Source organism: Cetorhinus maximus, chromosome 8 (genome assembly GCF_964194155.1).
Source record: "Cetorhinus maximus chromosome 8, sCetMax3.hap1.1, whole genome shotgun sequence".
NCBI classification, from domain to species: domain Eukaryota; kingdom Metazoa; phylum Chordata; class Chondrichthyes; order Lamniformes; family Cetorhinidae; genus Cetorhinus; species Cetorhinus maximus.
In genome coordinates, this window is record NC_135886.1 from 8,583,312 (window position 1) to 8,602,970 (window position 19,659).

A 19,659-nucleotide genomic window follows, 5' to 3' on the forward strand; every position below is an offset into this window, starting at 1 on the left:
AAACATAGAAACATAGGTCATTCGGCCCTTCGAGCCTGCTCCGCCATTCAGTATGATCATGGCTGATCCTCTATCTCAACGCCATACTCCCGCGCTCTCCCCATACCCCTTGACACCTTTAGAGTCTACAAATCTATCTATTTCCTTCTTAAATATATTCAGTGATGTGGCCTCTACAGCATTCTGTGGTAGAGTATTCCATAGGTTCACCACCCTCTGAGTGAAGAAGTTTCTCTCATCTCAGTCCTAAATGGCCTACCCTGTAACCTGAGACTGTGACCCCTTGTTCTAGGCCCCCCCCCCAGCCAGAGCATCCCTGCATCCAGTCTATACATCCCTGTCAGAATTTTATACGTTTTAATGAGATCTCCTCTCATTCTTCTAAACCCCAGCGAATACAGCATATCCAAGGGTAATTCTCTACTCTGCCTCCACAATCTTCCTAAGGTCCTACCTCAGAAGGGCGCCCTTAAGAGCACCTATAATCACAGAACAAAACAGCACAGAAGGAGGCCATTCAGCCCATTAAGTCTGTACTTCTGTAACATTTCCTGCACCAGCCATCTTATGGTCTCTCTGAGTGACATCACCAAATGAGTGCGAAATTACAGCACTGTTGGGTCCTTGCCCATTTGGAGTTGATTGGCATTTCCCAAAGCCCCTTTCATGTAGGAGCCTTCCAGCCAGTGGACAAAGGAGACTTTTACATGGCTAGTCTGGATTGCATTTGAACGCAAGCACCAAAGGTGGTCCCCGCTAGTTCAGTCTTTTTATAAAACATGTTTTAATTGTTTCCCTAATTCCCTCCCGTTTGAAGAGTTGGCAATGCTCAAAGTTACATGGTGAGACATCTTAGAATAGCTCTTCAGTACACGGTGCAGGTTAAATTACTCTATTCCCAATGAGGGAGAAGGCCTCCAAACAGCCACAGAGATTTAATGAATTGGGGAGAAAATAAAATGGAGGAAAGGGGCTTCTTCCAGCCTGACCAGGAGTTTTCAGTGTTTTTTCCCTTTCTTTAGTTTTTGCAGGGTCAGTGTTGAAGCTGAGCTGTTAGCAAACAAGATTCTTGATTTTTCCAAAATGTGCTAGCTTCAAATCAAGCCTCTGAATTGGGATCTTGCCTGATCAAGTTCCCGTTAAATACTCCGGACCCCTGGGCTGCCTTTTCCTGTTTGCTTGTACCAACACACTCATCCCTCAAGCTGGGCATTTGAACCTTGTGTAGAGCACAGTTATGTGGTCCAGTGCCTCTACAAGGCCACATCTCCATCAGAACCTACATGCAGCACTGGTCATGAAAAGCAGAACTGGTCTCAAACTGATCTGGTTTCTTAGACCCTCATTAAATGAAATAGGAAAACACGACCCAGGTGTAATTGTTGGCAAGAGGACAACATGACTGGTTCCAGGACAGCTATTTTTTTTCTTTATTCTTTCATGGGACGTGGGCATCACTGGCGAGGCCAGCGCTTGTTGCCCATCCCTAACTGCCCTCGAGCTTGAGTGGCTTGCTAGGTCATTTCAGAAGGCAGGTAAGAGTCAACCAGATTGCTGTGGGCCTGGAATCACATGTAAGCCAGACCAAGTAAAGATAGCAGATTTCCTTCCCTAAAGGGCATTAATGAACCAGACGGGCAATTGATGATAATTGCCCATGGTTATCACTCCTGAGACTAGCTTTATATTATATAATACCGATTATGTGCGTTATTATTAATATAATTTGAATTCCACCAACTGCCTTGGTGGGATTTGAACCCATGTCCCAGAGTGTTAGCCTGGGCCTCTGCATTACTAGTCCAGTGACATTACCAATATGCCATCATCTCCCCTACAGGAGAATGCCACCTCATAACCCCTGGCCCACACTATTACCTTACTCTGTGGCAATGAATTGTGGAAAATATACTTTTTTTTTTAAATAAAAAAAAACACATTTCTAAGGTGGTTATCACAACTAAAGAGCCTGTAGCTTACTGGTTCCGAAGTTAAAGGCATTACACGCTCTCTGCTCCACCATCAAACCATCCTCATTAACAAGAATTGGAGGAGGGCGCGTTGATAATAAGAGGGCCCACCTCCTTGTATTGAAAAATGGAAGAACACCATACTTAATGGCCTGTTAATAAAAGTATAACATTGGAAACTTTCAGGTGAACTTGTGTTCCTGGGATTTCATTAACAGGCCAATAATTATGGAGAAAGACAGGAAATTCTAGCTACAACTTGTAATGACTATTTGGCATTGTGGTAGTAGAGATGTGTGGCAGCTAGGCATTGCACAAGGGCAGGAATCAGGTGAATGGATGCGGACTTGTGAAGATCATAGACCTGTTATTGCCACACAGAGGGCCACACATTATCAGCTAACCAACTCAGGGGGAGAGGACAGGATTAGGCTGGAAAATAGCTCACAAAATATATCCTTGGAATTAACTCACAACTGACGGACACATCCGTCATTCTCCTGAGGACTGTGATATAGAACTCGCAATTCCACAGGAGCATCAAGACTGAGGCAACTGTAAACCCTACAGGCACATCAAGAGCAACCTGGGAACCTTAGAGTCCCATAGGCACACCAAGAGCAAGCTCAACAGTGTAGAGCCCACAAAGAAACTGGGAGCACGATGGACAATCTAGAACCCTAGGGGCAAATCAAGAATGGACTAGGTAACTGAGAACCCCGGGAATAACCAATAGTAGGCTAGAATATGTAGCACCCACTTGGGCAAACCAAGTTCAAGCTGGACAGTGTAGACATCCAGAGTGGGCTAGATCTCTAAGAGCCTTCGTAAACACATCAGGAGTGGGTTAAACATCTCAGAAACCCTTGGGAACACCAGGAATTGTGCAAGACGTTTCAGACTCCCAAACGTAGGCTCGATATCACAGAGCTATCCTGAAATTTCCAAGCCACATGAACACATCCAACAGTAACACCACATTCCTCAACTTCCATAGCATTGACTCCTCTCTGTGCTGGTACTGTGTGTGTGTACCAGGACTGAGTGTCCCAGCACTGACTCTGTGGCTGGAATTTTCTAGCCCCTCATGCTGGTGTGATAGAAACATAGAAATAGGAGCAGGAACAGGCCATTTGGCCCTTCGAGCCTGCTCCGCCATTCAATATGATCATGGTTGATCCTCTATCTCAACGCTGTACTCCCGCTCTCTCCCCATACCCATTGACACCTTTAGAGTCCAGACATCTATCTATTTCCTTCTTAAATATATTCAGTGACTTGGCCTCCACAGCCTCTGTGGTAGAGAATCCCACAGGTTCACCACCCTCTGAGTGAAGAAGTTTCTCTTCATCTCAGCTCTAAATGGTCTACCCTGTGTCCTGAGGCCCCTTGTTCTAGACCCTGCCCCCCCAGCCAGAGGAAACATCATCCTTGCATCCAGTCTGTCCAGCCCTGTCAGAATTTTATATGTTTCAATGAGACCTCCTCTCATTCTTCTAAACTCCAGTGAATACAGGCCCAGTCGGCCCAATCTCTCCTCATACGATAACCCTGCCATCCCAGGAATCAGTCTGGTGAACCTTCACTGCACTCCCTCTATGGCAGTAATATCATTTCTTAGGTAAGGAGACCAAAACTGCACACAATACTCTAGATGTGGTCTCACCAGGGCCCTGTACAGCTGCAGTAAGACATCCTTGCTCCTGTACTCAAGTCCTCTCGCAATGAAGGCCAACACACCATTTGCCTTTTTAACTGCTTGCTGCACCTATATGTTTGCTTTCAGTGATTGGTGTGCAAGGACACCCAGGTCCCTTTGTACATCAACATTTCCCAATCTATCACCATTTAAATAATACTCTGCCATTCTGTTTTTCCTACCGAAGTGGATAACTTCACACTTACCCACATTATACTGCATCTGCCATGTATTTGCCCACTCACTCAACCTGTCTAAATTGCCTTGTAGCCTCTTAACACCCTCCTCATATTTCACAGTCCCACCAAGTTTCATGTCATTAGCAAACTTGGAAATATTACATTTGGTTCCTTCGTCCAAATCATTGATATATATTGTGAATAGTTGGGGCCCAAGCACTGATCCCTGCTGTATCCCAATAGTCACCACCTGCCACTGCAAAAAAGACCCATTTATTCCTACTCTCTGTTTCCTGTCTGCTAACCAATTCTCAATCCGTGTCAATATATTACCCCCAATCCCATGTACTTTAATTTTACACACAAACCTCTTATTTTCTTCTGAAAATCCAAATACACCACATCCACTGGTTCTCCCTTATCTATTCTACTCAAAACACTCCAGTAGGTTTGTCAAACATGATTTCCCTTTCATAAATCCATGATGAATTTGTCTAAGCCCGTTGATCTTCCAGTCCGGCCGATGTGAATGGAGATTTCAATGGTTTGCCGGCTTGGCCAATAGGGAACCCGCTGGAGAATTCAAGCCTGTCTGTCTAACAGGATTGAGTGTCCCAGCACTGACTGAGTGACCGTCTCACAGGACTGAGTGTCCCAGCACTGACTGAGTGGCCGTCTAACAGGATTGAGTGTCCCAGCACTGACTGAGTGTCTGTCTAACAGGACTGAGTGTCCCAGCACTGACTGAGTGGCCGTCTAACAGGACTGAGTGTCCCGGCACTGACTGAGTGACCGTCTCACAGGACTGAGTGTCCCGGCACTGACTGAGTGGCCGGAATTTTCCTACCCTTGTCCCGGCAGGATCTTCCTGTCCCGCTGATGTGAATGGTGATTTCAATGGCTCGCCGGCCTCGTTGTTGTGGGGGGGACCCGCTGGAAAATTCTGGCATGTGTCTAACAGGACTGAGTGTCCCAGCACTGACTGTGTGGCATGAATTTCGTGGGCCACTCCCAATACCAGTAGAGGTCACCAGTTCTGTTGGCACTGCTGGGAGCCCAGAGCTGCTGGCCTCCAATTGGCTGGCAGCTCTGAGGTGGGGCTTCCTACTGGAGGTGGAGTGAAGTCCTGCCTCGTACTAATTTTTGGGCCATCACCCTAGGCCAAGTGGAGGCGAGCTTGTCACTGACATTTACGCTGGGGGTGTATGGAGCCTGTCCTCAGTGTATAATCCAGCCCATTGTTGTGTAACAGGACTGAGTGTCCCAGCACTAACTGTCCAGTCACACTGACGTTGTTCTGTTGTAACAAGCTGCAATTGTACTTATACCAAAACAGCTTTTCTGGAAAAGTACTGACAAATTGCAATGAAACTGTGTTTCAGTAAAATCAGCAAAAGCTCTTTGTTCAGAGACTTGTCAATCTGTGAGATGAGTTGGCCTGGATATCTAACTAGCGGATCATTGCAATCTGCTAATAATTTATTTCTGTTGCAAAAAGTGTCACAGCCACCCTGACAAAATAGTCCAGACGGAGAGGGACACAGGATGTGGGGGACCACAACAAAAACTGGATAGATTTACTTTCCCTGTGTCTGAGAAACCAGAAGCTGCTTTTTGTTCTGGCTTGTGAAAGGCTTGGCTACCTTATTCCATGTGTGAGTGTGTGTGTGTGTGTGTGTGTATGTGAATGAGTGAGCATGCATGCATACGTACACACTGGCTCCTGGCAATAATGCAGGAGCTGGTTGCACTGTGTCCAGTTTTAAAAGGCTAACTTGGTGAAATACAAGGGAAAGACTGGCTTAGAGCTGCAGCATGGCAGAACTGGGCTGAGGAATGACCTGGCGCCTGGTGTTTCATTAAAAACTTTGCAGGTTTTCAACTGGTACGCTCACTGCTCCTTCCCACCCCACATCTACCCTCATTCATGTTTGGCTTCCATATGCATGTTAGAACCTGTAAGTTCAGTCACGACATTACCGATGCCTGAAAGACTCCTGTTTGCAAGGTGTGAACCACGATCATAGCGGCGGCTTTAAATAAATATTGACAGTTAAAGGGACAGTACATCCTTTGTAAAAGCTTCTGAAAGGCAGACGTTGATAAGAAATTATAAAAGTTGTGGAGTCGGTTATTTTGCCATTTTTTTCCCGAAAAAGAGAAAGGAGGTTATGAAATCTTGACCATTGCTTTGTGAGTGTTGTTGTTCCTCCACTGTCCTATCACCGAACAAAGCGATTTTTGTATTAAGGTTGATGTTACTCAAACACGTGCAGGCAATTTAGTCTGCGTGGAATCTTAGAAAGGATGCTGTCCCTTTAAAAAGATTTTACAATCTGCGGTTACAGATCTCCCTCTTATGAGCAGTTTGTTGATGCAGTGATGGTTCTGAACAGTCGGTAATCAGATCGGATGGCATATTGTTCAAACGGAGCCACTAACACGATGTTAAGACCAGTGGACACATTGTTCGAGTGGCTCACACACTCATTGAGGTCCCGCCCTGTGATCCAGCTCCATCATTTGCTATCCAGGTCTCCCCCTTATTCAACCTTACCGCATGGCCCACAGTTCATTTTGCCAGTTTAACTTAGTTCCCTCGCTCTGTCCACCTCAGAATCTCCGCACAAGAACATCCAACTAAAGTTGCCAACCCTCCAGGATTGTCCTGGAGTCTCCAGGAACTGAGTATTATAATTTCTAGGACACTGCCGCGAGGAAACCCCAAGGAGAAAATTGTAAAGGAACATTAAAAAAAACATGCATTTCCTTTTACTTTTGTTTATCAGATAAAGAAGCATTGGAGATGGGGGAGAGAAGCTGGAAGTCAAGATTAATCCAATCACACAACAGAGAAGCTGTTCCCCTTTCTAATTGGCCGGAGAAAGGCAGCGTACCTGGAGCATGTACTAATAGCACAGGGGGCGGTTCAAGGTGGGAAGTCATATGATAAAACCTCTGGGGATACATCCAATCAGAGTTGGCAACTCCTAACTTCCAGGTGCCATTCCTGGGTGAATGATTCTCAGATTTTGGCCACACATGTCCCATCTCCATCTTCTGTGAGTATTTCACATTTTGTTTAGAAAGAGAAGAAAATCACCACCACCCCCCACCCCCCCACCACCCCCAACCCCGCACCCCCCCCCCCCAACCCCCCCCCCCCGCACCCCCTCACCCCCGTCCAACAAAGGAGCTTTTAACACAGCAGATCTCACCAAAACCGGTGCAGACAAGGTTTCAATCTGATTGCGGCACATGTCTCATCAAAGTGGAGGGGCCAGTGTTTCAAATTCAACCTAACAAGATCATAGAGTGGGAGTCTGGTAGAACCCTGGGGTAAACTCAGAGCTATGGTCTCCAATTAATACCATTACCCCCTCCCCACCCCCTTTTCATCACTTACAACAGGGGGAGACCTGTATCCCTGGTCATCTGAGTGGCAATCCTGAGTTGACGGTGTTTCAGCCCCTGCTTCCATTTCCGTCAATGTCTCTCCTACACTAACCTTGCTTAATATTAATATTTGCACCTCTTCCCGCTTCCTGAGAGTGATTTTGTTCTCTCTCCAAACCTGTCTTGGTGTCAGTCATTCTTCATCTTGAGTCAGAAGGTTTGTGGGTTCAAGCCCCACTCCAGAGACTCGAGTGCAAAGTCTAGGCTGATATTTCAGTGCAGTACTAAGGGAGTGCCACACAGTCAGAGGGGCTGTCTTTTGGATTTGGGAATTAAAACGTGTGCTCCTTTGGGTGGACGATAAAAGATTTCATGTCACTATTTTGAATAAGTGCAAGCGACTTCTCTCTGGTGTCCTGGCTGATACTTAACCCTCGGCCAAAAGCACCAATGTAGGTGATTGATCATTTTCACACTGCTGTTTGTGGGAGCTTGCTGTGCACAAATTGGCTGCTGCATTTCCTATATTACACCAGTGGTTATATTTCATAAATAGTACTTAATTGGCTGTAAAGCACTTTGAGACATTGTGAAAGAATGCTTTTTAAATGCAAGTTAACTTTGGTCCTTTCATTTTCCCTTCGCTCCTTTCCTTCTTTCCATCCTTTACTTTCCTTCCCCATTGCCACCTCACCTTTCAGTAGCACTCTAATACATTACAGCGCTGAACTGGACAGCCTCCGAGCAACACCGTTAAACCCTCCACCTGATTTTTTAAAAGATTGTTAAGGACCATCAATGCATCCTAGGGACAGGGGATAGAATATTGCGAGGATTCAATGTCTTTCTGCGTCCACCCAGGCTAGGGTGGTTCATTTCTGTTGTCTTTCTTTTTTTACCTCCTCTTAGTCGTGTCAAGATTTGTGCCCGTGCCAACCATTCCTGCCGCTACCACCACCACCAACACCACAACAACGACCAGCGCCACTCCCCCAACTATCACCATCACTGAGTCCGCCCAGCCGGCTGTCACAGGCACCCATGTTTATGGTATCAAATCTTTCCTGGTTCTTTTAAGACTTTTAACTGTGATGAGCGTAAAGTGTCACTGAGTTAGAGGCACAGAGCAAACAAGCTGGTTGTTCCTTCAAATGCTAACTCTCTTCCTTAAATGAGTATCCACAGCTGATTAAAAAATGTTGTAGAGAAATGGAGCAACATCTGACAGGGTGTTGTATATTGGAACCAATTCTCTACAAGATGCTGTGTTTCAAAAAGTTTTCATGTTGCATCAGCACACTTCTGGAGCATTCCCTTTATGTGTCATCACCAATTTAGTGCCATTATTACCCTAGCGGTAACCAGCTTTACCAACCAGCAGTCACATGAATATTGTAAATCTCAAAATTCCCTCTCTAGTACAGCCCACGTTTGGAAATCTACATTTGTACAGTTCAGGGTGGTATTTTTTAAATTCATTCTTGGACTGTAGGCATCGTTGGGAATTGGAACTCATTGCCCATCCCTAGTTGCCCTGAAAAGGTGGTGGTGGTGGTGGGTCTCCTCCTTGAACAGCTTCAATCCCTACACTGGTGTTGCCCCCAAAATGGTTTACACACAGGGATTTCCAGTGTGCGGGTAAAAACTTGTGTCAATCATTCTGCTTGAGCCTAATCCTCGTGACAACATTGCACAGCAAGGAAAAGGTGAGGTAAATAGACGCCTGAACTTCTCTGATCTGAAATCTCTTTCTTCGTGACTGACTGTGATTTTCTGGCTTGTGAATTATTAAATTAACTGCAAGAACGGGTGACCCTGATCACAACTCGGGCGACTGGAATGAACCTTTGGGCAGATTGGCCAAAGAGATAGAAGGGATGTTTCAGCCTCTGAACCATTTCAATGGTCTTTTAATTCTTGGTTGTCCTCTTGCCTCCTTCATCTTCGAGGGAAATGTATTTCTGTGTGTTTGCTTTTGCCGGAGTTAAGCCGCCAGATTCCATTTCCTCCCTGGTGTGGGTGCAATACGCCGGGTAAAGTTAAATCACCGAATTTCACTCCACCATAGCCGTCCCAACAGATGCCCATGCCAACTTACCCAAAAGGGGCAGGTTTGGTCTCTGGGACCATGAAATGTATTTTAACGATGCCTTTCTACGACTTACTGCGCATATTCAGTCTGCGCTTGACCCTGACAGCAGACGCTGCAGCTTTAAGGAAATAAGAGGAGCTTGGCAGCAGGCAAATTGAACCCGCGCTCCCCCCCCCCAAACCTCGCCAATCCTCTCACAGTGCAGGCAGCGTAGGAAGGCCACAATCATGCAAAACGATCTAACCCGAATTAACGGAATCACTCAGCAGGGTTTCCATTGTCACGGAGTGGATGAAGGCCATCTGACAACCCAACAGCCTGTTGTGGGTTATAGGAATGGGGCCGAGTCATTGGTGAAGGCCAATGTTGCTCACACAAGGGGCAGGCAAGGGGGGTGTTCTGCACCTTAACATTGACAGCGATTTCCCATAGTCTGCAGCATTTATGTTGTGATTTGGATGGAATACTCCTTTTAAACAAGACCCCAAAATACGGTTGACCCCAGAGCAATTTCGAACCTGCAAAATGTAAGGTTTTATTTTTGGGGCCTCGGAAATCGAAGCCTTTATGGTCTGTGAGGGAAGATTCGGCAGTTTTTCTGTATCTGTCTCTGTCCAAGTATCTGCGCTGGTTAAAGAGAGGAGTTGAGATGGGAAGACTCTCTTGCGCCCATCACTGCCACACTGTGTGCTATTGGAAATGTGGCAGACTGCAGCCTAGGCTTCCCAACTGGCAATGCCCAGCGTTTTCCAAGCATTGAAAGTACAGAGGTCTACCTGGTTGGGGTGGTGGGTCACGGAATGAGGGGGGACATGGAGTAATGTGACTGAGTCCGGTGTTTTCTCCTCCCCTCTAACAACTAATTCAGATCGTGGCTTCTTCCACTTAATGTTACTCCGAGTTGTTTCTTCACTGTTCTCCTTGTGCATTCAGATATGTTATTTACCTTTGATCTTAACTCCAATGTCTAGGGGATGCAACGATCTGTACCACACTAACTGGGACCATCACTTATTTTGTCTTTTCAGCCAAGTTAATGTGTCTTAATTGGACAAATTGAGTTTAGTTGTAGAATCATAAAAATTGCAAGACCCCAAAGGAGTCCATTCGGCCCATTGAAACATTCCCAGTGCTAGTGCAACTTCCTCTCTCAGCCCCTGGCTAAAAACTCTGCCTATTGAACCCCACCGCACTCCTCCTCACTCAATGTGTGCGTGGTGTAGAATTGAGAGCAGAGACAGAGGGGGGTGCCTGTAATTTAAAAAAAACACTAAAACAATTCTTAAAAACGTAATTCTTGGGATGTGGGTGTCGCTGGCAAGGGTGACGTTTATTGTCCCTCCCTAGTTACCGATGGGGAGGTGGTACTGGCTCACCAGCCACTTCAGAGGTGATTTAAGAGTCAACCAACATTAAGAAGGGAGACTGTATTGTGATTTCAATCCTGAAAGACATTGAACCCCAGCGTGGTAAAAAAACAAAATACTGCGGACGCTGGAAATCTGGAATAAAAACAGGAAATGCTGCAAAAACTCAGCAGGTCTGGCAGCATCTGTGAAGAGAGAAATGGACTTAACATTTCGAGTCCGTATGACTCTTCTTCAAGCTAGATTACCGTGGGTTCCATCTGTTAGAAGCAATAGCTCACTTCTTTATGGAAGGACACAATCTTAAATTTAATATCCTTGGTATATTGTGTCCTCGACTAATATTTTTTAAAGAACCATGAGACAGAGAAAAGGAATGAACGATTAAAATCGCAGGAAGATTTCTTACTACCTCATCAAAAGATCAGTTGTTGTCTCTCACTCCGGCTGAATTAAGCTTCCTTTCATGCCCTCCTTACTTTATGTGAGGAAAGCTGGACTGTTCCAGAGATTATGAACCAATGTTATGCTCTCTGTCTCAAAAGCCACTTGTTTTTTTTAATTTGCTCTTGGGATGTGAGTGTTGCTGGCAAGGCCAGCATTTATTGCCCATCCCTCATTGTCCTTAAGCAGGTGCTGGTGAGCCAACGACAACTGAACAGATTGCGCGACCATTTCAAAGGGTAATTAAGAGTCACACGTAGGCCAGACCAGTATAAACGTGATGGATTTCTTACCCGGAAGGACATTAGTGAACCAAGTGGGTTTTTGTGAGAATATGGTCGATTCAGGGGGCAGAATACTGTGGAGGCAACGAGGGTCTCAGCCGCCAGCTGGAGCCAGCGAGGCCCCCGCGTTGTCTGTCTTCGGGAAGACCCGTCACACCTCGTGCGAATCGGGCACCTAACAAGCCAGTGGCAGGCCTTCCACAGGATCAAGGACCCCCCTGGGCGGAAGTCACACGTGTGGAGGGTTGTCAGCCAATCAGAGGTCAGGAGCTTTCCTGTACTCAGCAGCACCACTGGGGAGGCAGTGGCTGCTGCTGGTACAACACCCACCTGAGGCCTCAGACTGAGGAGTGGTTATGGGAAAGGGGGAAGGCAGCAAGGGCATGGGGCTGGAGGTGGGTAAGTGGCAGGGCCCCCACTCAATTAAACACCCTTCCCCCCCCCCCAGCTCCCAAACTTGCCACAAGCACAAGATTCTGCTCATGATTCCAGATGTATTAATTAGTTGATTTTAAATTCCCCCAGCTGCCGTGTTGGGATTTGAACTGGTGTCTCCAGAGCATTAGCCCAGGCTTTTGGATTACTAGTCCAGTAACGTTACCACTATGCCACCGTTCCCCCCCGAAACAGTCCATGTCTTGCTAACATTTTTGTGTGTACTTCTTCCAACCTTCAACTTTGTTGGCAATTGTGGGAACCACACTCTAAGAAGGATGTCAAAGCCTTGGAGGGGGGTGCAGGGAAGATTTACCAGAGTGATACCAGTTATGTGGAAAGAGTGGTGATGCTGGGATTGTTCTCCTTGGAGCAGTGAAGGTTAGAGTGTGAGATTTAATGGAAGTGTTCAAAATTATGAAGGATTTTGGGAGGGTAGTTAAGCAGAAACAGTTTCCATTGGTAGGAGGGTAAAACACAGATTTAAAACAATTGGCAAAAAACCAGAAGGGGAGAAGGGAGATTTTTTTTTTCCACACAGTGAGTTGTTGTGATCGGGAATGAACTACCTGTTGGAAGTGGTGGTGGAAGCAGATTCGCTATTGGAGAATTGGGTAAATGCCTGAAAAATAAAACAATTACGAAAAAGGAGCAAAATGGCAGGACTAATTGAATAGCTCTTTCAGAGATGTGGGCATGGAAGTCTTGTGGCACAGTGGGTAGCATCCCTGCCTCTGAGCCATAAGCTCAGGTAGAGTATCAACCTGCAAATCCTTCCAACACATGCCAACGGCAGGTGGTAAGAACGGGATCTCTCTGCAGGGTGGTCAGTCATGTGACAGAAAGAGCATTGGAGCCTCTACCATCACTATCCATAGCTCCAGACTACAACATGCATGTGAAAGTGTGTGTTGCCACAGCAACTTGGACTCCCTGAATGAACTTTATCGCACCATCACCGCACAGCCCTTTTAGCATCGGATATGGTTGTATACTTAAAGTAAAATAAAAACAAAATACTGCGGATGCTGGGAATCTGGAATAAAAACAGAAAATGCTGGGAAAACTCAGCAGGCCTGACAGCGTCTGTGGAGAGAGAAACCGATTTAACGTTTCAAGTCTGTATGACTCTTCTTCAGAGCTGAATACTGAAAGTACTTGGCCAAAGATATAGGCATGATGGGGTGATAGGACTCCATTGCTGATAGATTGGTGATCATCCCAGTATAAAGTGTATCTAGAGCTGTAGCTGCGCGGTGGTAGAATATGATTGAAAAGGATGTGCAATGTGGAGGGGGAGTGACTGAATGATCGTTGCATCCCCTGTATCTCAGCTGAGCCCCGCCCCCACTAACTTTCTTTCTGATGCCTGTTTAGTGGAAGCTCTTGGCAGGATATGGAATCTCACTACGTCAGCGGGCAATGACTCCGTCAATATCACATGGAGTCACACCTTCACGAGGGAACTGGCGGAGTTTACAGTTGAATACATTCACAGTAAGCACCGTGCGAGGCGGAGTTGTCATTAGGTCAGGGGAGGGGTAAGGTGGGAGTGCTGGGAGTGGGACCGGGGTCGGGGATCAGAACAAGGACATTGTTCATCCAGACAAGGGGCCTTGAGGTTTCCCACTCCTGTTGTTGCCCACCAGATTACTCCATGTATTTGAGTCCACGCCAGGGTTCACCTTAGCGCTTTACAGTCACTGAGCTCCGCCTCCATAAGAGAAGGGGACGTTGGAGGGCGGGGTCACCGGGGGGTGCGCGGTGGTAGTGAGGAGGAAGTTGGGGAGGGAAACAGGGTGAGGGGCACATGGCAGTGAGGGAACAAGGGAGAAAGGTGTCGCTGGGGGGGTGCAGGAGACACTGTGCGAGAGGGGGACGATGGAGAGGGGAGCTGGAGGAAGGGGACACGGAAGGTCTTGTTAGACAGGGTGGGTAATGTTGAGGCAGAGGAAGGTTGGGGATGAAGGTGGGAGGCTGAGGGTCTGTTGGGAGGAAGAAACGGGAGAGAGTCAAAATCTGGGCAAGGGTGACAGAGGGGTGGGTACAGTGGGGGAGTGGGACGTGGTATCTGCAAAGTTCTGAAGCCATCTACAACACCTGTGTCAGAAAAGTTGTACCCTTCCTCAACATTACCCCCAACCCCACAACCCCAGGTGCAAGATTTCTGGGCCCAACCCGCCACAATCTAAGCCCTCCTCCCAGGGGATAAATGCCCAATTTATTCTCTTCCCCATAGCAAAGCTTTCAGGTCCTTTATTCTAATGCAGCATCCACCACCAGGGTAAGAGAGTATCTGATGGAGATCCACACAGGAATGGTCAGGGCAAGACCAAGGGCTGTGATGACCATCACACAAATAACGTGGGCTTCCGTGAAGTATCACCTGCCCAAGATGCCAACATTGTTGCCCAGGCAGAAGGGGAGGCAGGCCTCCCTTCCCACCTGACCACTGGAAGGGGTTTGGACTCTCTCACTTCAGGTTCCACTGGGTGTGAGCCACCACACTAACCTGCCCTTCACTCAGCACTAACTGGAGGGATTTCACACTCTCCAGCGTGCGCAGCAGACACGTGTATTGGGAGATTTTGTAACCTCCCCCCCCCCCAACCCCAACCTCCTTCCCCACCCAACAGGCACCAACACATAAAATCTCCCCTCAAATTGGCAATCGGGGGCGGGCAGCAAGATGGCTGCTGTTTGGGAAATTGACAAAGGTCAGGCTGGTCCCATAGATGTCTCTCTCCTGGGTTGATGCAGAGTAACGGGAACTTGGCCTTGTCTCTCAACCACGTTATACCTGACCTGGGGGGGATCCTTGACACTTCCGTTAGAGATGCTAATATGTTTGAAGGGTTGTAGCTATCCTGGGAGTTAATAACTAGGCTCTTCTTGGACTGCCTGAGCTTGTCTCCAAAAAGTTGACCCAAATCTCTTGTCTCCCTCGTGCACTTCCAACAGGTAACGGTACGGTGAAACAGGAGCATGTAAAGGCGGGTCAGAGCGCTGTCCAGCTCCAGGGCCTAACACCTGGGACCCTGTACAAAGTCAGAGTGTTTTCCACCCTGTTCCAAACAGTTACCAGCAACACCATTACCATTGAGACCAGCCCAGGTGAGGCTGGAGTGGACCTCCAGGTGCATGTCTGTATTAGCACTTATACCTCTTACTGCATCCTCCAGTTTAACATATACTGCAGAGACCGTGAGGTCACATACCAGATCTGACCTGACATGAATCAGCCATCGGTTCTGAAAGTTTGCATGTGCTTGCACTCTTGTTGCCTGTGCATGGCCTGTCAGTATTGCTTCTTATATATGGGATTGTCCACCATCTTCCAGCTCAATGCAATTAAAGTCAGTCTCCATGCAATGGGAACGCTGAAGGGGATTCAGCCAGGAGGTCAGCTCACGAAGCAGTTGGACTGGTGATCGGGATCTCTGCAGAACAATGCACCAGAGGAACAGAAAGGCCTCCCCGTGTCTCTGTTTCATCATCCATGCGTCTATTAATTTGATCGCTGTGTCACCTTGACCTCTGCCCTCGAGATTCCTGTGTGCCTCCCCCATCAATGTAACCCCTGCTCCTGAAATGCCAATTGGGAATATGCCCACTGGGGCTGCTGTTGGCATCTGGGCCCACTTCAAGGCCATGCCATCTGGTAACTTACCGAGAGATCCAACTCAAGTTGGGATGGGGTTCACCATGGACTTTAGGAGGAACCTTCTTTACAAAGACAACAAAGTAAAGACAGAGCAGGCCTTTCATGGAATGGTTACAGGACAGAAGGAGGCCATTCAGCCCATAATAAACTTCGCAAGTCTTTTCTGCACCCTCGAATGCCTTCACATTTTTCCTAAAGTGCAGTGCCAATAAATGGACACAATACTCTAGTTGAGGCCAAACTAGTGTTTTATAACTGTTCACCATTTGCTTTTGTATTCTATGCCTCTATTTATAAAGGCCAAGGTCCTATACGCCTCATTAATCAGTTTCTCAACCTGCCCTGAGCCTTCAATGAGTTGTGCACATACACCCCAAGGTCTCTCTATTCCTGTACCTCTAAATGCAGAACCTCCCCCTCCCATCCCAATCTCAGGTCTAACTGCTTTGTGACTGGTTCCAGAGTTTTGTCCCCAACTCATCTACAACACCCAACCCCGCCCCCCAATAATCCCCAAAGCCATTCCACGTGTCGGGGCCTCAGAATAAAGGAGTGCCACCTGACGTCACTCTTACCAGTTGTGTATCTTCACTACATGGAAATTCCCACAGTCTCGCCGTGGCCAACTCTTATCAACAACCAGCCACCACCCAACACAGTGACGGAAAATGTATTGGCAGAGATCTGCAGATCTTCCAGTCTCCAGGTGTCCCCCAGAAGATGCACTTGGGGACCCCCCCACCCTCTGAAGTCCCAACACATGGACTCTGCGGGAATTGCCAGGGAAGTTTCAGCTTCCAGTGGGTAATTCCCCTGCACCTGGAATCCTCAGAAAAAGTCTCTAACTCTGAGCTGGAGTCAGAGACTTCGGAAGGTTCCACCTTACTTACCTGGATAGTTACCCAGAAAATGTTAGAGCCTGCCTCCACCACCCCCCCCACCCCCCCACCCCAGCCGACTGCTGCCACCCGCCGACTTCTGCCCCCTGCCGACTTCTGCCCCCTGCCGACTTCTGCCCCCTGCTGAGCTATTTCCTCCTTCGACCCCTGTCCCCCCGATCCCTTTCCCCCTTCGACCCCTGTCCCCCCCTGACTTCTGTCCCCCCCGCCGCCCTACCCGCTTACCCCACCCGCAGTCATTCACCAACAACGAAAAGCCATTTAAATTTCGCAAAGCTTTTCAAGTGTGTTATTGAATGAAGACTTCCCCGAACATGGCAGCTAGTGCTGTAAAGAAGGGGGGGTGCGGCTTGGCTTCCCCTGATAGTCCTCCCTTTACAAAGAAGGACTCCCAGAAAAGGCACATCCTGCATTCCTGGAGAGGCCCCGGTTCAGGAGTCCGGGCCAGAGATGCGGAACTCCGGTGCTGTGTACAAAAGGAGGTGAGGGGAGCGGCAATCCGACAGTGACTGCCGCTGCTTGGGAGATAACTTCTTTAGACTGAGGTGTGGTTCCCTCAGCTCCACACACGCTTTAGCCGTCGCTAATAATCGCCACTTATCAAGACCCCACGATGTTGTGGGGTGTGTGTGTGGCTGATTCATTGGAGTTCACTCACAGACCCCCGCAGCCAATACTGTAAACGTTATCCCCAGAGAAACTTTCCTTTCATTGATTCCTGGCGAATGTTTCTGCTGTTCAATGGTTGTACAGTAAAAGAACCAGTACTGTCCCCCCCTCCCAGACCCAGGTGTAGACCTCCCACTCTGTAAACACTGCTTCATTGTTAGCTGTGCATGTTTCTTTAGTTATGCATGTACTTGTGAGATGGAGCATTAGACGTGTCGTGCATTGTGTTTCCGGAGCTGCTGATTCCTGCATTTTGGTTGTTCGGCCCCTTTACGTTTAATGATAGCCCTTCCTGCTGACCTTTGGGACATTGCTGTGAACGAGTTGGGGGCAGTTTGTCTGCTGCCTTGTTAGGGCAGGGGAGCTTCATGGTTTGCTCCAGACTGGGTTGCCAATCGTGTTGGAGGTTTCATCACCTGACCCCCATCATTGAGCTGCCCCAACCAGTCAAACCATTCCCCCACCCCCACCCCCTTACGGTCCCCATCACCAATATTTTGCATAATTAACAATTGAAAGTTATTTTTAATTTTTTTAAAAATTCACACCATTTTTTAATGCCCCTGTGATTTTTTTTTTTGAATACTGGGTTACGGGGTTTAATCCTTAATTCCTGGACAATGCTGGAGAGTTGGCAAACCTATTTCTACCATGTCCCAAAGGCTGGGATGCTTATTATTCCACGTCAAGGTATTTTGCTTTACAATGAACTGCTCCCCCTGATGGTGGCCATTTGCATTGCAGGGGGGACAATTGTATTCTGATCTGTGTGTATGTTACCGCCATCTGGTGGTTTGGATGGGCATTGTAGTTGCAGTTTGAGTTCTATATGTTAGTAGCAGCCAACAGATTGGCTTGTTTATGGCTGAATGTTTCTGTTGATAGCATAATTAGGGTGGAATTTAGTTAGTGCCTCAATTCACCCTTCACTGTCGGTGCTGACCTATTTTTTATTTCTAATTCTCTTGTGAAATCAGCGTGAATACGGTACTCCCAGCTTGTGGTGTTATTAAGCTTCCCTGTTAAGGCAGGTGTCAACAGAGCTGTGCAAATCGTGGACTTAGACTCGAGCTCCGCGTCTCTACAAAGTTAGCTGATCTCAGCTAGACAACATCTGGATGTGCTACATTGCCTGCAGCACCCCTGGGCAAGGGCAGAGGGAGGGGTAACAATTACTCCTGATGCTGAGTGAGGAGAATAAACCTCCTGCCTCACCACACAGGAATATGGTGCCAGTGCTCAGAGCACCTGGTCTCACCCAGGACAAGTGACCATTCAGGGGAGGTCCCTGACAACCCCTTGCTGGGGTCCACGTTTCTCAAAACCACTTGACCTGCATCGTCTTTTCCGACCGTGAGCCCCTGACCAGTGTTGGCGCAGTATTCATTGTGTTGACTTAGCTCATTTGGTGGGACTCTCACCTCTGAACCCGAAGGGTCATGGGTTCAAAGGTCCCCTACAGGGCTTACCAGATTGTGTGGTACTTGAAGGAATGCTGAATTTCAGATGAGTCGCTGAAGATTCGATGTTTCTGTTCAGGTGGACATTAGGGGTCCCATCTGAAGAAGAGCAGAGAGTTCTCCTGGTATCTTGGCCAACATTCCTCCCTGAACCAAACAAAAACTGATGGACTGGATGCTCAACTCATTGCTGCCTGTTGGATCTTGCTGTGTAACAAAACGGCTACCACAATTGCCGACATAAGCGGCTGCATTTCAGGGTCATTCCTTGTGTGTGAAGCTGTTTTTGAGTAGGACGGTAATGTGATATAGTAACATTGGAGTAGGAGTAGGCTATTCAGCCCATTGAGCCTGCTCTGCCATCCAAACAGATCCTGGCTGCCATCTACCGCTCACGCCATTTTTCCTACTATCCACATATCCCTTGGTGTCATGAGTATCTAGAGGTCTTATCAATTTCTGTCCTGAACATGCTCAATGATTGAGCTTCCACAGCCCTCCGGCTGTGGAGGAGAATTCCAAAGATTCACCACCCCCTAAGTGAAGAAATTCCTCCTCATTTCAGTCATAAATGGCCTGCCCCTTATTCTGAGCCTGTGTCCCCTGGTTCCAGACCCACCAGCCATGGGAAACATCCTATCCACATTCGCCCTGTCACACTTGTAAGAATGTTGTAAGTTTCAATGAGATCACCTCTCCTTCTTCGAAACCCTAGAGAATACAGGCCCAGTTTCCTCAATCTCTCCTCATGACAATAACCGTCCCTTGTTTGGTGGAAAGGGGTGTTCACAGTTGAACTGGGCTCTAGCCTCCCTAACTCAGGTGGTTTGAGACCACCTGGGGCACTCTCACTGCGGCCTTGGGTAAGGTGAGCGTAAACTGGTGCCCTGAGCCAACAATCTTCCTACTCAACCTGTGTAGTCCACAGCCTGACCCATCGGTGGAGGTCACGACTTTGAGAGGTGAAAGGAAGACTTAAATTTCTATAGCGCCTGTCATAACCTCAGGAGGTCCCGAAGCACTTTATCAGCCAATGAGGTATTCGTAAAGTGTAATCGCTGTTGTAATGTAGGAAATGTGGCAGCCAAAGTGTGCACAGCA

The 19,659-nt window shown here is 47.6% G+C and overlaps 1 protein-coding gene across 1 annotated transcript in view; it reads left to right on the top strand.

Moving 5' to 3' along the window:
* nfasca (neurofascin homolog (chicken) a) overlaps window positions 1–19,659 on the top strand; it is a 140,405-nt gene that overhangs the window by 103,828 nt on the left and 16,918 nt on the right. The window contains exons 25-27 of the mRNA XM_078546405.1: window positions 8,154–8,294; window positions 13,244–13,363; window positions 14,828–14,980. Coding sequence (XP_078402531.1) covers window positions 8,154–8,294; window positions 13,244–13,363; window positions 14,828–14,980 — 414 coding nt within the window. The remainder of the gene's footprint in view (window positions 1–8,153; window positions 8,295–13,243; window positions 13,364–14,827; window positions 14,981–19,659) is intronic.